This window comes from Nematostella vectensis, chromosome 10 (assembly GCF_932526225.1).
Source record: "Nematostella vectensis chromosome 10, jaNemVect1.1, whole genome shotgun sequence".
Lineage (NCBI taxonomy): Eukaryota > Metazoa > Cnidaria > Anthozoa > Actiniaria > Edwardsiidae > Nematostella > Nematostella vectensis.
The window spans coordinates 13,851,792-13,869,430 of record NC_064043.1 but is presented as its reverse complement, the minus strand read 5'-3'; the positions used below and the strand labels follow the sequence as shown (position 1 = coordinate 13,869,430).

The following is a 17,639-nucleotide window of genomic DNA, read 5'->3' as shown; positions in this document are numbered from 1 at the left end:
AGAAAACAGCTTTGCTCCTCTTGCAGATTCATCTTTAGAGGGCACATCGATGAATGGAGCAAATGATTCTGACCTGCTCGAGCCGCCACGCTGTATATCTTCGAGTACACCCGTGCGGCCTACTCGCCGTGGACCTCGCAATCCTGCAAAGCTAACGTGCATGGAGATCAATTGCAATAGTATCCAAAGCAGTGAAAGAGCAGCTATCTTTGCTAGCCATGTCTCAACACACAAACCCGACATCATATTTGGTTGTGAGTCAAAGCTGTCACCCGAAGATCCTACAGCGGCGAGTTTCCCATCAGATTATAACGTTTTTAGAAAGGAACGTTCTGGTAGCGGAGGAGGTGGAATTTTCATCGCTGTGAAACATGATATTCCGTCGTACGAACTACCAGACATAGCCATAAACCCAGAGGATGAGTCTCTGTGGGCAGCAATCCGTTGCGCCAACAAGAAGACTGTCTATATATGCGCGTTTTACAAGCCCCCTGATGCTCCTGCTACCCGTCTGGATTTCCTACAAGAGTCTATTTTTAAGGTCTTTTCGCAAAACAAGAAATCCCACCCAAACATCGTAATAAGTGGCGATTTTAACTGTGGCGACATAGACTGGCGTAATGATCCACCATCTATTACAAATCACTCAACAGCATCTATGATGCAGAAACTGTTAGACCTGATTTCGAATAACGCCCTCATTCAGCATGTCACTAAACCGACACGCCCAGTTTCTCTAAAGACATTGGACCTTGTGATATCATCCACACCAGCTCTTGTATCTGATATTACAATCCATCCAGGGATGAGCGACCATGACATCGTAAAGTTTAACATCAACACTAAAACCAGGCGGATAAAGACCCCCCCACATAAAGTGTACCTCTATAACAAGATGGACCTTGCGGCCCTTAAGCGCGATGTGGCTAAATTGTCAGAAGATTTCACTCTTTGTTGCGAGGAAAGATCTTTGGAGGAAAATTGGTCCTTCTTTGAAGACCGGTTGAAATCTGCAGTGGAATCGCATATCCCATACAGGTTCACAAAATCTAAAACATCTCTGCCTTGGATAACACAGTCAGTCAAACGTCAAATACGAAAGCGTGACCGCCTTCTATCTAAAGCATTGAAAAGTAACAACAAAAACTCCCAAGCTTGGCGCAATTATCGTCACCAGAGAAACCATGTAGTGAAATTACTCAAGGCAGCCCATAACCACTACTTGAATACAGTGATTGGTGGAAGCCTGGGGTCAAATCCTAAAAAGTTTTGGAGCCATGTCAAGCACTCTAGGACAGAGAGTCGTGGTATTCCCACCTTGCGCCAAGGGAACTCAATGTTTATTTCAGATAAGGACAAGGCAGAAGCATTGAACAAGTATTTTGAGAGTGTTTTCACTATGGACGATGGTGTCGTTCCCGACCTTGACCCTCCAACATGTCCCAAAATTAGTGATATTACCATTACTCAGGCTGGCGTATTTAAACAGCTAGCTGGTTTGAATGTAAACAAAAGTAATGGTCCTGATGGCATCTCGCCTCGCGTGTTACGAGATCTGGCAAAGGAACTATCCGGTGTACTGTGCTTCATTTTTAATCAAAGCTATCAAGAGGGAACTTTGCCAAAAATCTGGCTAAACGCAATGGTCGTACCGGTGCACAAGAAGTCAGCCAAAGACCAACCACAAAATTACCGCCCAATTTCTCTTACATGCATCTGCTGTAAGATTATGGAGCACATTGTTCTTAGCCACCTGAACAAGCATCTAGCAGCCAACAACATACTGTCTATCTTCCAGCATGGTTTTCGGCAAGCACTATCTTGTGAGACTCAGCTAGTCCTCACATTCCACGACTGGGCAACTACATTAAACCATCATGGCCAAGTGGATGCTTTACTATTAGATTACAGTAAAGCCTTCGATAAAGTGTCGCACTCAAAGCTCCTCAAGAAGCTTTCTCATTATGGCATCGAGGGGAAGACACTAGCATGGATATCTGGCTTTTTGAGAAACAGGTCCCAGTACGTGGTAGTCAATGGATCCCACTCTAGCAAAGTGCATGTAACATCAGGCGTTCCACAGGGCTCCGTTCTGGGACCAACTCTGTTCCTACTGTATATAAATGACATCTGTGAAGCATCGAAGTCCCAGGTCAGACTCTTCGCAGATGATACGATCATTTATCGCCCAATCTCTACAACGGATGACCATACAGCACTCCAAGAAGATCTGGACGGTGTTTATAAATGGTCATCGGCATGGCAAATGGAATTTAATGTGACAAAATGTTACTTACTATCAGTAACGAAGAAGAGAAAACCATCAACATACGTGTATACTGCAGACGCGAAGCCCTTTACTCAAGTGGCAGACCAAGACTATCTTGGAGTAAGATGCAATAAACAACTACGCTGGGGCCCCCACTGTTCCAAAATAGCGACGAAGGCTAACAAAACCCTCGGCGCGATTAGAAGAACTTTGAAACCCTGCGAGCCTGCAGTAAAAGAACGTGCTTATTTATCGCTCGTACGACCATCACTGGAATATGCCTCAGCGGCATGGAGCCCTTATACAGACACAGACGTAAATAGATTAGAACAAGTACAAAAGAACGCAGCCAGATTTGTAACAAACAACTATAGTTTCCAAGCTAGCTCCACAGAGCTTGTGAACCAACTAAAATGGGATACGCTTGAAACTAGAAGACTATTCCACCAGTCAGTTCTAATGTTTAAATTCTATAACAACCTTGTGGCCTGCCCTCTCCCTACTTCTGTTTCTCAACCGTCATATAGAGTCACTAGGAGGCATAACCATAGTTTTTTGCAACTACAGTCTAATATTCTATCCTATAATTATTCCTTTTTTCCAAGAGCTATAAGAATCTGGAACTTACTTCCAAGTAACGTTGTCAATCAAGTAACCCTAGAGGCATTTAAAACAGCCGCTCTGCCGGCCATCAGGCAGCTAAAGGTGCCTTCGCACCTACGCCGGCTTTAAAGCTGACCAACCCTCCCATTACTAGCGTAAGCTATATATACATGTGTATAGGGAGTATTTATTTAAGTATTGCAGTCATGGTGAGGTATTTTATGCTTGTCGCTTTGTTTGTCACGCTATGCATGGCAGCAAACAAAATAGTATCACGCGAGCCTAAAAATCGCAATTTAATGCAATAAATGCTATGAAATTATTACCATTAAATTTTAGTATTGCCGACAGTATATTTCTTTTGATTTGAGCGCTCTTTCTTGTTTTTCTGGAGATTTGAAGGCGTTGTTTGAATGCGGAAAACCCGATACAGTAGTCGGCATTTGTTTATAATTAGGGTCAAGTGGGGGTCATATTTCGGCTTGTAAAAAAGTCGGATTTTATTTGCCCCTAAATTTTATTTCACATATCAAAAGTAGAAATGATGTTCTTTTCGATGAATGCAATCATTTTTGCCAAATCCACATCTCATCGGCGATATTACACGATCATTTCAAGGCTTTTTAAAGTCATCTAAAAACATAAAATAAAATAAAATCGCGTAAAATAATAAGGTGCTGACAGAACAGCTTATCTTTCAGCCTGGGAAATCCTTATTATCTATTCTTTAGGTTTATATAAGCTGCAAATGTTTTATCACTCGTTGCAAACCGGTTTTTAGTCTTTTTCTAACAACCACGAAATTGTCTCAAATCCGGGTGCGGGAGACGAAAAATTACTTTTCGGCTTCTATCGCCAAAAATATTTATCCAAATTGCTTCAAACTTTCACAGTATACTGAGGTCAACCATACCTATTACCAGTTTAGTTTTGAGCTAGGGCGCCCAAACATCATTTTTCCGAGAAATCTCGACGAACTCAGACCGCTGGTCTTAAGTGTCTTTCATTAGTTCTAAATTTCATCATATTCGTTGGACTTAGAAAATATTTTCCGTAGTTTAGAAGTTAATTTAGTTTCTAAACATAATATTTTTTGGCTAATATCAGGAACGTTTTATGAAACGCATATAAATAGCTTTAAGAATATTCGGTTTCTTGTTTAACCAAGTGATTTGTATTTTAGCAGAAAGAAAAAGCGGTGAAAAATTGATATTCGCATTATTTTAGGATTACTTTGCCTTTAACAGTAATAATAACAGCTTCACCGGCGGAGAGGAAGTCAGTCATATGCGAGAGGAAGTGACGCGCAAGCGTATCTATTGTTTTCCCTTCACGTGACTACCACGGCGGGCTATTCGCATAGCGTGTTTAGAAGTGTGACTTTGGTTCATCTAACTTCTCTCTAAATCCACGCCAAAAGATTCGCTATTTCTTTCAATGACATCAAATCGAATGGCGAAGCCTACCAATGAAAACATGTTGACCACATAACCTTCAAGTTTGGAGGGAAAACAGAGCTTTAAATGCGGGAAATCAGCGACTGCGTGCGTGAGGTGAGAATTCAACAGTGAAGACAGAACTCGCTGAAATTCTCGCCGAAAGGGAGCCTCAGAGACTTTCAGGTAAGCCTAACTGATCGGAACCAGTTCTTGTTATTCGTTTCTTGATTATTTTTTGTCTTTAAGGGCAACCTTTCGAGTTTAGGTGATCTTTTTCCTCTTTGAGTAGTGTCTATCATTCGATTCGAATCAGCGTTCCGCCGTACGCTAAAGAGCCTTCGGTTCTATCTTATCTGGCCAGCGGAGAAATCTTATATTCTTCACATGAAGCACTTGTTTTATTGAATTGTATTTTATACAAATCAATGTTTTTTTTTAAGATTATGCTCGGTTGTTATTGAGCTAGTACATTGCTTGGCATCTCTTTATTTTTCTGGTAATCATTAAGAATAATTAATCACAGAACAATGCCAATATTGTCAGCCTAGATTTCAAATACCAAATCAATTGTTGTTATAATTATTGTTGTTTTTTCCTAAGATAATGCTACCCCAGAAAAAAAAAACACAACAAATGCAACCAGATATAGAATGATGATTTTCAATGGTAAGAAAACAACCTTTTTCAGCGGAAAATCTCTAAGAAATATTGCATTTTTTATTGTGTCTTTTTACTATAAGTTTTAGTTGTCCAGTATTTTATGCTTTGGTTCGAAAAAAGGATGACACTTAATTCAAAGTCAGTCAACATAATCAATATAAGCAATCAATATCAAGGGTTTCATTAGAAGGCAGGTACCAGCAGTTAACCACCGCTGAGATCAGAAAAGCTGATCTCAGATCTAATAAAGTTTGCAAATGAAGCATGATTCGTCCACAGTGAGTATGACCGTTTATCTCAGCAGACAACCTTTTTCAAAAGCTTATTCTGGACCCTGGATATTGTTAAGAAACCAAACTGTTTAGATTGAAGGCAAAATCATCTGCTTCCTCACAGGTCTTTCGCTACTAACCTTGACTCATGACCAGAGGCACACATCCACCATACATATACCCATGATGATACCCATTTAATCAATGATCCATTATACTCCCCACCAGTTCAAATTAGTACTGCAACCACCCCTATGGAAAAATCCTGCATCTGCCCCTGATGACAAATTCCCTTTTTTTCTTTTTCAGCTGCAATGCATGTCCATTTCAGAACTAAAAAGAGGGAGCATGTCACAAAAGCAAATGACAGTTATGATGCCACCTTAAACAGGCAGAGAAAGCGCAGCCGGCTTAACACAGTGAGTATGACTAAAACTAATGATTGATGTGATAGCTATGGCATAAATAATTATGAAGACCTTAATCCTCTGAGATGTTGGTCTCTTATCCCATTGCCAGACTTTTGCTAGATATTTCTACCAATTATCAAATCCAAATCCCCCCCCTCCCCGAGGAACCCTAGTCTATGTAAATGGCCCCTTAGAGTGGTATTCATCGGACTTTGAAACAAAAACTACTAATAAACAGTGTTTAATAGTGTCTACTAGTAAAGAGTGAAAAGGAAAATACAATAAAAATTACCTTCATTGTGTATAGCAGTAGGTATTGGTTAGTATCTATTTCACAGTCACATGAAAACAAGGTACTCTTGTGATTCAGTTTATATAGTCAAGGTCCAAATCTCAATTTTTAATGCATGATTCAAAAAGGCAAGAATTCCCTGGACAACAACTCACAATATTCAGAAAATCAAATACATTTGTTTCTCTTCTCTTTTTGTAGAAAACAACGCTACGAAAAAAGACCTTGAGGGAAAGCTCCAGCATCAACGAGGAGAGAAAAGGGAAATACTTTGAAATCATGTCTGTGGGCTATATGTCCTCGGAGCACACAGGGTCTGATGGAGAAAATGAGGGGTCTGACGAGGAAGCACCTAAACTGCTTTACAAGCATAAGCTTCCATGGAGGAGTGAGGAGGCCGATTCATTGATGGCCTACTTAGAAAAAAAAGTTAGAAAGGGCAGGGGCCAGAGAAGCACAAACATGATGTTCAGGAGGAAAGATGGTGCTAATTCGAAAAGAACTGCACCAATTGATGCTCCCGATTGGGCTGTGAAGCATCAGCTTTAGGTTGTCTACATGCAAGCTATTCTTTTCGAATTAGCACCATCTTCTCTATTTTGCTATGAATGATGGACTTGTGCGTTGGCACAAAAAATGTTATTGTTGAAGCATATAGTGATCGACTTTGATTTACAAATTCACAACGATTTTTATTACAACAAGTTCATGAGTATTCAGATTTATTATTGAACTATTTTCCTCGAAAAACAGTAGATGAGGCTACAATTTATTATATAAAGGAGATGTGATTTATTTAAAATATTGAAAGAATAATATTCAAAGAATTATTACTTTGACCAAGAGCTGATAAAATAATGTTTATAGTAATTTATTTATTTTGAAATATACACTTATTGGACCAAACCAAATGTATAAATACCGATTATGTTTTACTGATTACAGAAAATACATGAAATAAAGGATTTCAGTAGATATGCTTGTTGGTCTCTCTGTATATATATCTTAACATATTTTGTGGGAAGGGGCAGATGGGATCTATTGGTTTGTCCTAACTGCAAATTTAGAACAAATGTATTAATTGGTAACATTCGCACGCCGTGCAAAAGGCAAATTTGCAAAGATGTTTTTTGATGGGCAAATAATTTGCAAAAGTGACCCTTGCTGTAGTAGTAAATATAATGAATATACACTCTTTGCATCATGAGCAAATGCAAGCAAACATGACGAAAACATAACATTTGCTATCGTATTTACCGGTGCGTGAATAGAACTGCAAATCCGTTCTTTGCACTGTTTTTGATATATTAGCAAATATGAAGTAAAATCGGCCTTCACTTGGTTTGTCTTGGTGCCAAATATAAAGCAAATTCTAGATTTGTATTTGAGTAAAGGCGAGTAAATATGGACTTTACCATAGTTGCAAAACATATTTACTATATCTGCAAATCCGTTTTTTCGTCCAGTGAAACGTGCAATTCCATTGTTTTTATTTGAAAGGTAGGGGCCCAGATAACTCGAACTATATCAACTCAAACTGAGTTCGATTTTCCTAGGATTTGGATGATAATTTCAGTCATGAAACATCATTGATCCCTAGTATTTTGTGGTGTTGGGGGGGGGGGGGCACATTTTTTCATGTTTGTCCATTTGGATGAACAGGGGAGAGTTTCCTCCCCCTTGTTCTAAGCTAAAGCCCTGCTGCTAAATCAAACTATTTTTATTGGCTACAACTAGGGGGATCAAGTGTTTCCAGGGTGGTTAGTATAAGGATTTCATGGAATAGAGATCCAATGTCCTTTTTTATGTTTTAATACAAAATCTCAGAGATTAGGACAGCGGTCCACCCCAAAGTGCACCTTAGATGGAGAAAGAAGGCTATAGAGAGTTACCTAGCCTTACTTTGCTGCTAGTCCACCATGGCTAAGCTTGCTGTCGGGTGAAAAAAAATTTAATCCATCATGTTGACCCTCGCCCTCAACTTTTCATAGAACAGTATGCAAATCATTTCTTCTCTTGTATCTATACTATTAGCAGTAGGTTGTTTTTTTTAATAAAACCATTTTTGCCATTGCCCCCCTTCACAAGGTTGAAGTTAGAAGCTAACGAAGTGCAACCAAGAGATAAGTTTCAAATACCCCAAAGCGCCATGTAGAGTCATCAGCAATGGTGAAAGAAAACAAGAAATGAAAACAGTGATCCAGTTAAAAAAATAATAGTATTTCTAGCTAATCAAAGACAAAATGCAGATGTCAAGGATAAAAAAAAAGAACTTTTCAGTCACAAAATTAAAATTTAAATGAATTGAAGCCTGAATTGACTGTTATCAGCTTGAAAATAAAAGCTTATTGTATAACAGACTAATGCACATACACTAGCTAGACACTCAAGAGTTAGTGACTATTCATGGTCACATTTGTGACTTGGTATCAAACAAGCAGCCTTCTATAAATTGGAGTCACTGCTTCCCAAGGTGAATAAATATTGGAATCAATAATCTTGTGGATATTCTCAATCAAGAACATTTTGCACAAGACTATGCTAAGGATAAGGGGTATGCATGCTGTACAGCCAATCTAAGGTTTTCTGAGCAACTTAAATTTGAAATGAGTGAGTAAACCTTTAATTTTACGCAATGCACAATCATGGTGAGTTTGTAATGGACATGGCAAGTGCAATGTCCATTATTATGAAGATGAAATGAGAGCAATATCACTGAAGCTTGTATATTTGGCCAGTGTCTCTTTGCTTTGTATTCACTGTATTATTTGATGAAAACTAATGAAGATGAGTCCCTCACATAAACCAAGCTGATGTTGACTTAAAATCGAGTACAGTACCCTGTAGCATTAACTGTGCCTCTCAATGATTCTTACAAAATTAAGGAATGTTTGTTAATACTCTATCTCAGGGCCCTCAAGTGCACATCAACAGAAGCCCAGCATCTGCAAAACTGCAAAAGAGAGAGTCATTATCTAAAAAAAGAAAATTATAAAAGTCAACATGATAACTCTGATAAGTATTTTTAGATAAGAAATTATGGATCCTACCAAATTATCCAAGTCAACAGAATCCTCATTCCACCTGAACTATATGGATTAGGTTTCACAATAACGTTTTGCTATTTAAATACAGTGCATTGTTTTTTATTACAAAACGGTATAAAATACTTTACATATATAACTTAAGTTAAGTAAATTATAAGTCCCCATTTTGACTTTTTCATAACTAGATGGATTATGTTTCACAATTATGTTTTGCTAGTTGAATAAATTGCCTTTATTTTGTTAAATACAAAATAGAAGGTAAATTTATGATGTGATGTATGATTTCTTTTCGGATTCTTTCTGAAAACCAGCTAAAAAGTGCAGCTTCGTTGAGCGTATTATCGTATTTACTTGCATCCAGATCACAGCTCGAGTACAGAAACATAAACTCACCACAAGTTTTAGACTTCTGAAAAACTGCCCTGGAAGCCGTGCTTATCCTCTCCCAAGGTAGATCCAACAGATCATTTTGTAATCAACTCATTTCTCCCTGCATCGTGCAAACGACTCTCACCCGTTCAGCTCCAAGGGAATGAACTGCTCCTTTCGATCCAAATTCGCTCCTGTTGCCTCCCGAAGAGTTTTATATGACCCTTTACTAGACTATTTGTTGTAATCAGACATTGTAAGAATATAAACGCAACAAATAGTAGAGCTAGTGAACTAGTGAACTTTTCGGTCAATAATCGAGAACTAGAACTAGTGAACTAGAGAAGAGAACTAGAGAACTAGTGAACTAGAGAACTAGTGAACTTTTCGGTCAATAATCGATTCAAAATGGCTTCTTCAGCTTAGTAAGCAGCCGTGTGACGAAACACGGGGGGGGGGGGGGGTGCCTATGACGTAATTTCGCTGTATTTTTGTCGCAGTTGTTACCTCTCTTTGAAGAATAATTGCATCATGTTCCTCATAATCTTTTATTTTGATTTTTCTTTTACAATATTAAGCGAAGATTGAATTTTATAATAAGCCTAAGAACAGCCTGACACGATTTTCGCTTCAGAAACACTTTAAGGGGATAGCACTCAACCCCTGAAGAAGGGCTGGATAAAAGTCCGAAACGTTGTCATATTTTGCGACTTTGATTTGGTTTCCATCTTAATCCCCACTACCACTAAGAAATAGAATTTGTTCGACTTTTATACCCTAAGAGATAGCAGAATCGAAAAAAAATTCCCGTAAGGGATAGGTATTGGTAGACATTTTATACCCTTAAAAGATAGACTGATCACCCTCACCTACTTTTCAGGTGGCTTGAATGCCAGCTAATGTCATTTAATACGGCGTTCAGTTGGCTTCGCTGCTCACTATCGAACTTCTCCACGAAGAGGGTAGCCAACTCATCCCCGCTAACTTGGGTGTCGAACCCTTCCTTCTTCACCTTTCCCAAAAATATCTCAGCCAATTCGGCTGAGGTATAATCGGGAAAGATGAATGTCGACCGCACCCGTCTGGCGGATCCCGGATTTATGCTCGCGAAGGTGTCCATTTCGGTAGGGTACCCCGCGAAGATCATGACCGGGTCGCCAGACTCCATCTCCTCCATGAGGGTCTCTGCCGCTTCTCTTCCGTAATCTCTATCAGCCTCGGACGACAGGCGGTATGCTTCATCAATAAAAAGCACACCGCCTTTCGCCCGGTCGATTTCTCCTTTTGTCTTCGTGCCGGTTTCCCCAATGTACCGTCCGACAAGGGCCGTTCGCTGGACCTCGATTACTTTGTTGCGTTTAATCACGCCAGCCTCGTGTAGAATGCCTAAAAATAGAGAAAAAAATGTTTATATTTTTAACACGTCTAAACACGGCACGTGCATACTGGCATGTCAATATGCTTTTGTTAGTGCTAGAAATTTGATTACCCAAGACCCAAAATCATAGCATAAGTTACTCGTGAAATCTTATTGTTGAATAACATTATGACATCGCGCATGGATTCGTTTTTTGTTGTCATGGCACTTCTACAAACTGATAAAGGAAAGGAACATTAAATAAATGAAAATATCACTTTTAATGTAATAAAAACATGCAGAACATGGCTAAGTAGTTCCAAAGATCCTTACCTGCCATCATCCTGGCCATTGTGGTTTTTCCAGTTCCTGGATTCCCCACAAACATCATATGGTACGTTTCCTTTGCCTTCTTCAACCCCCTCTTTGCTCGCATGTTGTCCGCTACCACTGACTTTGCCCATCGTAGTATCTGCTCCTTTAGGGGAGCAGATACTTATATTTATGTGTCCGCGTTAGCGCTAGGTCAAGAGTTCAACTTAGTGATACGCGCCCCCCCCCCCCCAAAAAAAAAAAAAAACAAAGTACAAGTACCGGACAATAAAACTGATTTAAAGCTCTATCAAACTGCAAGCTACGCAGGCTATGATTGGAGAATTGATTTCAATGATCTAATACGAATTCAGGCTTCATTTGTGAGCAAATTCTAAACTATTATTATCGCATGTTTAAAGCATGGTTGACGCGTGAATCATCTAGAGTCATTCTTCGCTTCAAGCGATAATTCCATAAACAGTCTATTTAAATCCTTAGCAAGCTTTTCCATCTCGAACGATTGCCGCTTTCTTCACATGGGAAGAAACTGGAATTTTCAAGAGAATATCGATTAAACAGCCTCTAACCGCTGTAGTCGAACGCTAGGCCCAGTGTACACGCGGTCGCTAATATATATCGCTGCTACCGTTTTTTTCATATGAAAAAACGGTATTTTCCCAAATATATATATATTTCGAAAAATACCGTTTTTTCATATGAAGAAGCAGTCATTTACGCTATGAATAAACGATATTTTGCGTGTTACCGTTTTTACATATGACACACACACATATATATATATATATATATATATATATATATATATATATATATATATATATATATATATATATATATATATATATATATATATATATATAATACACCAAAAACTGGAAATCGACTCTGCCTTTGTATTCATTGTTCTGGTACGAGATCGCGAGAGTTTGGGCTTTTTTATTCTATATATATATATATATATATATATATATATATATATATATATCATATGTATATATATATATACATATATAATTGATATATATATATATATATATATATATATATATATCAATTTCTCACATCAAGCCCCTCAAGTAAAAACAAACCCAAAGCCAATAATAATAATTATAATAACAATGAGCTTACCAAGGATCATGAAGATGACGAACAGATTGGCAAATATCAGCAGAATGATGACACCAAGCTGGTCCGCTTCCTGGTCCACGGACGCGTCTTCGCCAGGAATCCTCAGGACCATACCCATCAGCTGGGTCGCCATCACCGCTACTAGTGATCCGAGGTGCAGCCAATACTCAAACACGTATCGAATGGGCTTCTGATTAGCGAAAAACACGGCGTAGAGACCGGACAGTACGGCGGAGGTGCCGAGGTAAAAGGGGTTATCTTGACCGTAGTAGGCAAGTAGGGATGTCAAGGTGACCTTCCGCAGTAGCTCGATGATCTCCCAGTACCAGCAGTCCTTGGTGTAGTTCTCGTACATGAAGCGAAGCCCTTTTTTGATGGCATCTTCTCTTGGTGTCTCCTTCAGGCTGGTAATATCAATGGCCCTGCCATCTCCCGGTGTCTCCTTCTGGCTTTTAATATCAATGGCTCTGTCTTCTCTCGGTGTCTCCTTCTGGCTTTTAATATCAATGGCTCTGTCGTCTCTCGGTGTCTCCTTCAGGCTTTTATTATCAATGGCTCTGTCTTCTCTCGGTGTCTCCTTCAGGCTTGTAATATCAATGCTCCTGTCTTCTCCCGGTGTCTTCTTCTGGCTTTTAATATCAATGGCTCTGTCTTCTCTCGGTGTCTCCTTCTGGCTTTTAATATCAATGGCTCTGTCTTCTCTCGGTGTCTCCTTCAGGCTTGTAATATCAATGCTCCTGTCTTCTCGAGTCTTCTCCCTGAGACTTGTCATAGCAACGCTGCTGTCTTCTCCCGGTGTCACTTTCAGGCTTGTAATAGCAATTCTCCTAGACTTACCTCTCATTTTGTTAATTTTCTTCTTCAGACCCGCGAACGTACCGATGTAGTGTTTCTCGCTGCAATGTTGCCACAACAAGAAGGCGCAAATCATAGGGAACAGTAGAGGAATAATCAAAGACGCGTAAACAAAGTATAAGAACTTGTTGTGCTGCTCACTGAAACACTCCACTGCGTAATCCGACCGGAAGTACGACTTACAGGCACCTGTGTTATCACAGACCTCCTGACATCCGGCCGGAAGTGTTTGGAAGATCTTGGTGCAGGCAGCAGGGTAAGTGATGAACAGAAAAAGGAACACAGCTTGATAGCAGTTGGCTTTGCAATCGAAGAGTGTGTCCTTGGCGTCGTGATGGCATCTTCTTGTAAGGACCATCTTTCTGACGTTGTAGTAGAAGAAGGCCGTAAAGATGACGGCGCAGTCCATCATGACGTACCCCAGCAGACCCGAGTATGGATCCACCTTCAGCTTATCACTGATGCACTCGATGGGCGCGATGGTGAAGATGTTCAACTGCAGCACATCGGCGTACTTCATGATCGTCAAGAGCTCTTTGGGCCACTGAATATACGAGTACGCGTTCAAAGTTTCACTCAGAATCTGATAGAACCCAATAACGATCTTCAGGCTACCGAAAAGTTGATCAGTCTGCGAGCGGTTCTCGTCACGTGATTTCTTCCTGTTGAGTATGACCACAACGGCGAAGAGAGCGAGAACGAGGAAGACGCCCACAAACTGAGTGATGACCAGCGGTGTCGTTGGACACTTGTTGCAGCCAGAGAACATCCGGTAATAGCCTCGACTGCATGCGGCACACAGCACACCCTCGTAACCATGGGAACACGTCGCGTTGAAATCACCCTGAAAGGAAATAGTTTTAAAAAGCTTCGAGTTGAGGTTTAATGCCCCGCATAAAATATTGTTTTGCAATTTAAATTTTCGATAAAAAGAAACACAAAAACTTTTAAAATAAACCTAAAGATTTACAAATCAAATTTACCTTACACGAGCCCGTGAACGGACAGCGGTAAGCCATCGGAAGTGAGCCATTGAACGAGTCCCAGTCCCTGTCGTGCTGTTTGCTCTCCTCTTGGAGCTTGCTGGCAAATGTCTGGTATTCCTGGGTATGGTTTGGCTGTTGCCAAGTCCAGTAAAAGCCAGGCATCAGGTTCACGGATTCTTTGGAGCAGTAGTACCCGTATGGACAGGGCTTACACACTCCAAACCGATCGAGGCGGAAGTAGCCCGGTAGGCAAGGGCAGGCGCGGAAACCCGCGAACTTCTTCAGATCAGTCCCTGTAGTTTCGATAGATGATAAGAATTTCTAATAATTCTTTATAAAAATGGCGCTATGTATACAGGCTGAACAGGTTAACATTTCATCAACTTATTGGGATTAAAAAATAGAAAATCTAGGGGGGAAATTAGATATTCTATTTGCTTATCTGAGAACATTTATAGTAGGCTTTGAAACAGCCCCGCCTGGATGCATCGCCAGATGGCGTGACATCGAAGCCTACCTATTAGGGGGGACGTCTACCCTGATTACCCTACATTCGTTCACGGGACCATCACATCAAAAAAAGGCCTACAACATTAGCTCATTTATATGAAGTTACTCGCCATCTGAGCAAATTTAGCTGTAACTCACCCGGTGTCCCCTTTACCCTTCCCCAGTGTCCCTAAGAAAACATCAAGAGTGCCTTACCGTCCGGGCAAGCTGAGCAGTCGCCCTCCACTCGTCCAGGGGCCAGGGCGGGGCTAACATAGGCACCCACCGGGCACTGTTTGCAGCCCAGGCCATGTGAGATCACCCCGATATGGGCGATACTATCTTGGTAGAACCCACCTAGAGTTTATAAGGCAGACAACTTCGTTCCTATTGGCAGTTATATTAATAGGAGGCAGGGGGTCGGGAAAAGTGAAGGGCGCAAGATAAAGAAAGATATGAAAAACCTAAGCGGCAATCAATTATTTATTTGACACCTTTTTATATTTGAAGCAGATTAACGTATGAAAGAAAATAGAGAGAGGGTAGCCCAACCCAACCCAAACCACCCCCCGCACCACCATCCCCACCTCCCCCACCCCTTAGAATTGTTTTAAAAGCTGCTCACCTGGGGGGCAGTCGGTGCATTGATCATAGTAGGAGCCGTCGATTTTGTACTGGCCCTGAGTGCAGGGATAACATGTTCCCCAGGCTGATTGTTTTCTGGGGCATTCATAGCCAGAAGCGCGAAGGATACTCCGGGTAATAGCTTCTCCTTCCACACCTGGCAGATTTTTACCAGCAAAGCTACAAAAAGCATTCGGTTGACTCAAAGTAGACACCGCCAACCTTATTAAACACTGATCAATGATAAAAAATCATTCAAGTAATTGGGTCCGCATACACTATCTTTAGTCAATGTTGTCTCTATAAATAATTTAACTGAAAAATGTTATTGGGCTGCATGTGTTTTTTTTCTCTGACTACATATACAATGTACAATATGCTTTTTAAATATGCCTATTTTGCCAGAGGGGACAAAATCTACCCACTAATTCCACAAAAACTACGTGATTTTTTAAGGACATTGTGGAATAAAGGGAACATAAGATAAAATTATTAATAAGACTAATAAATTTATACAAATAAAAAAATGAAAAGAGACTAAATGACAAGAGCTGTTTGTGCCAATCTCCTAAATGAACAAAACTCTTTTGTCCCAACTCGCGTTAGTTCAATTAACGTTGATGAATATGAAGGGTAATGTAGTGAAGTGAAATGCTCCCGTTATTTGTTTGTAAGAACTCACAGAGCGATGGTGAGAGAACGCGACGAGAACGTGCTACCGACGTCAATTATTTGCACATTGGAACCCACGAGGTACCTAAGAACATGAAGATGAACAAGGTTGCTGGGTCATCATCATCACCATCGTCATCATTATCACCACCACCATCATCATCCAACCATCACAATCATCATCGTCATCATCACCAACATCATCACCATAACCGTCATCTTCACCTCCATTGTCACCGTTTACACCACCATCGTCACAGTCTACACCACCATCATCACTGTCACCACCACCATCATCATAGTTATCATCACTATCATTATCATTATCATCATGTCTGAAAAGCATCTTACCCTATCACCTTTTAGCGTACTTACAGTGTTTCAAGATAGTGAAATGTCGAAAAAGCACCTTCCTCTATTACCTCGATAGGGTTGTTTACAAGAGTCCTGCAACAAAGAATTTGTTTTCATACCCTCGTCCAAAAGCTTGCCTTTTCTATGTTTAAATAGATATTGACTTTAGTGTCAGTCAATAATAGACGTTTTGGAAAGGAAGTCACGGTTGTAAGAAAATAATGTCAAATAAAAAGTAAAACCTTCCTATTTACTTTTTGTAATATATGTACTCACAGGGTCTATAACCTTACTTTTTGTACCAACGGTACTCACAGGGTGTATAACCATCGGTACTCACAGGGTGTATAACCTTACTTTTTGTACTGTCGGTTCTCACAGGGTGTATAAACTTACTTTTTGTATTGTCGGTACTCACAGGGTGTATAAACTTACTTTTTGTACTGTCGGTTCTCACAGGGTGTATAAACTTACTTTTTGTATCGTCGGTACTCACAGGGTGTATAACCTTACTTTTTGTACCAACGATACTCACAGGGTGTATAACCTTACTTTTTTATTATCGGTACTCACAGGGTGTATAACCTTACTTTTTGTACTATCGGTACATACAGGGTGTATAACCTTACTTTTTGTACTATCGGTACTCACAGGGTGTATAACCTTACTTTTTGTATTGTCGGTACTCACAGGGTGTATAACCTTACTTTTTGTATTATCGGTACTCACAGGGTGTATAACCTTACTTTTTGTACTTTCGGTACTCACAGGATGTATGACCTTACTTTTTGTACTATCGGTACCCACAGGGTGTATAACCTTTATTTTTGTACTTTCGGTACTCAAAGGGTGTATAACCTCACTTTTTGTACCATCGGTACTCATGGGTGTATAACTTTACTTTTTGTACCATCAGTACTCATAGGGTGTATAACCATCGGTACTCACCGGGTGTATAACCATCGGTACTGCTCATAGGGTGTATAACCTTACTTTTTGTACTATCGGTACTCACAGGGTGTATAACCTTTGTGGGCCAGCAAAGGTATTCTTGGAGATCCTTGTCAGATAGTTGTCGTCCAAAAATCTACAAATATTTTTTTTGAATTTTTAGTTGATTTAGACCATAAACAAGGAAGTTGTATTCACACAAGCAAGTCAACAAGTACTAACATATTGGATGCTCACATGTATGCGATGTCTTTCATTCCTTGAAAAGCAAAGTCCTCAATATGGTGAATATTGTCTCGCACGGCATTACTTTAATATAAAGCAAGAAAATAATTTATTAGCATAAGCACAGTGTCATCCGGATCATCGAAAACAAAACCAGTCTCAGAGGTACGGAAGCTACGGAAGCCGAGAACGGGGTAGTCCAGTTACGCTTTCCCAGAGCCCACTACTACCACTTTTCGCAACTTAAAAGCGGAACTAGACTACCCCTACTTGATAGTCCTGGTGCGCTGTCCGAGTTGCG

General features: G+C 40.1%; 3 protein-coding genes and 1 long non-coding RNA gene across 6 annotated transcripts in view; 1 reads left to right on the top strand and 3 right to left on the bottom strand.

Moving 5' to 3' along the window:
* Positions 1–17,639, bottom strand: part of LOC116614322 — a 31,587-nt gene that overhangs the window by 8,251 nt on the left and 5,697 nt on the right. The window contains exons 5-13 of the mRNA XM_048733333.1: positions 17,351–17,422; positions 17,178–17,249; positions 16,184–16,255; positions 15,819–15,893; positions 15,138–15,316; positions 14,729–14,869; positions 14,021–14,316; positions 12,609–13,881; positions 12,183–12,563 (exon numbers count right to left, since the gene is read on the bottom strand). Coding sequence (XP_048589290.1) covers positions 12,183–12,563; positions 12,609–13,881; positions 14,021–14,316; positions 14,729–14,869; positions 15,138–15,316; positions 15,819–15,893; positions 16,184–16,255; positions 17,178–17,249; positions 17,351–17,370 — 2,509 coding nt within the window. The 5' untranslated portion in view covers positions 17,371–17,422. The remainder of the gene's footprint in view (positions 1–12,182; positions 12,564–12,608; positions 13,882–14,020; positions 14,317–14,728; positions 14,870–15,137; positions 15,317–15,818; positions 15,894–16,183; positions 16,256–17,177; positions 17,250–17,350; positions 17,423–17,639) is intronic.
* On the top strand, positions 3,872–6,920 carry LOC5518139. Of its 3 annotated transcripts, XM_048733337.1 has the most exons (4): positions 4,531–4,977; positions 5,553–5,662; positions 6,147–6,328; positions 6,365–6,920. In XM_048733337.1, coding segments are annotated over exons 1-4 (309 nt in total). In that variant the 5' UTR covers positions 4,531–4,961; the 3' UTR covers positions 6,366–6,920. The 3 variants fall into 3 exon arrangements, with proteins under 3 accessions (XP_032218601.2, XP_048589294.1, XP_048589293.1); XM_032362710.2 differs by lacking the exon at positions 4,531–4,977 and adding an exon at positions 3,872–4,494 and having other exon boundaries at positions 6,147–6,920; XM_048733336.1 differs by having other exon boundaries at positions 6,147–6,920.
* On the bottom strand, positions 8,553–9,764 carry LOC125573038. Its single transcript, XR_007313926.1, has 2 exons — positions 9,386–9,764; positions 8,553–8,898 (listed from the first exon to the last, which is right to left on the bottom strand). It is a non-coding gene; the product is annotated as an uncharacterized LOC125573038 (long non-coding RNA).
* LOC5499072 (protein CfxQ) lies at positions 9,850–11,244 on the bottom strand. The gene is made up of 2 exons (XM_001620666.3): positions 11,052–11,244; positions 9,850–10,747 (listed from the first exon to the last, which is right to left on the bottom strand). The coding sequence occupies exons 1-2, from the start codon at positions 11,152–11,154 to the stop codon at positions 10,227–10,229; spliced, it is 624 nt and encodes a 207-aa protein (XP_001620716.3). The 5' UTR covers positions 11,155–11,244; the 3' UTR covers positions 9,850–10,226.

Excerpts from the sequence above, each read along its gene's own strand:
- LOC5499072 (XM_001620666.3), bottom strand. The coding sequence starts at position 11,154 with ATGCGAGCAAAGAGGGGGTTGAAGAAGGCAAAGGAAACGTACCATATG. Across the intron at positions 10,748-11,051 it reads AATGGCCAGGATGATGGCAG|GCATTCTACACGAGGCTGGC; the intron begins GTAAGGATCTTT and ends CTCTATTTTTAG.
- LOC5518139 (XM_048733336.1), top strand. Across the intron at positions 5,663-6,146 it reads AGCGCAGCCGGCTTAACACA|AAAACAACGCTACGAAAAAA; the intron begins GTGAGTATGACT and ends CTCTTTTTGTAG.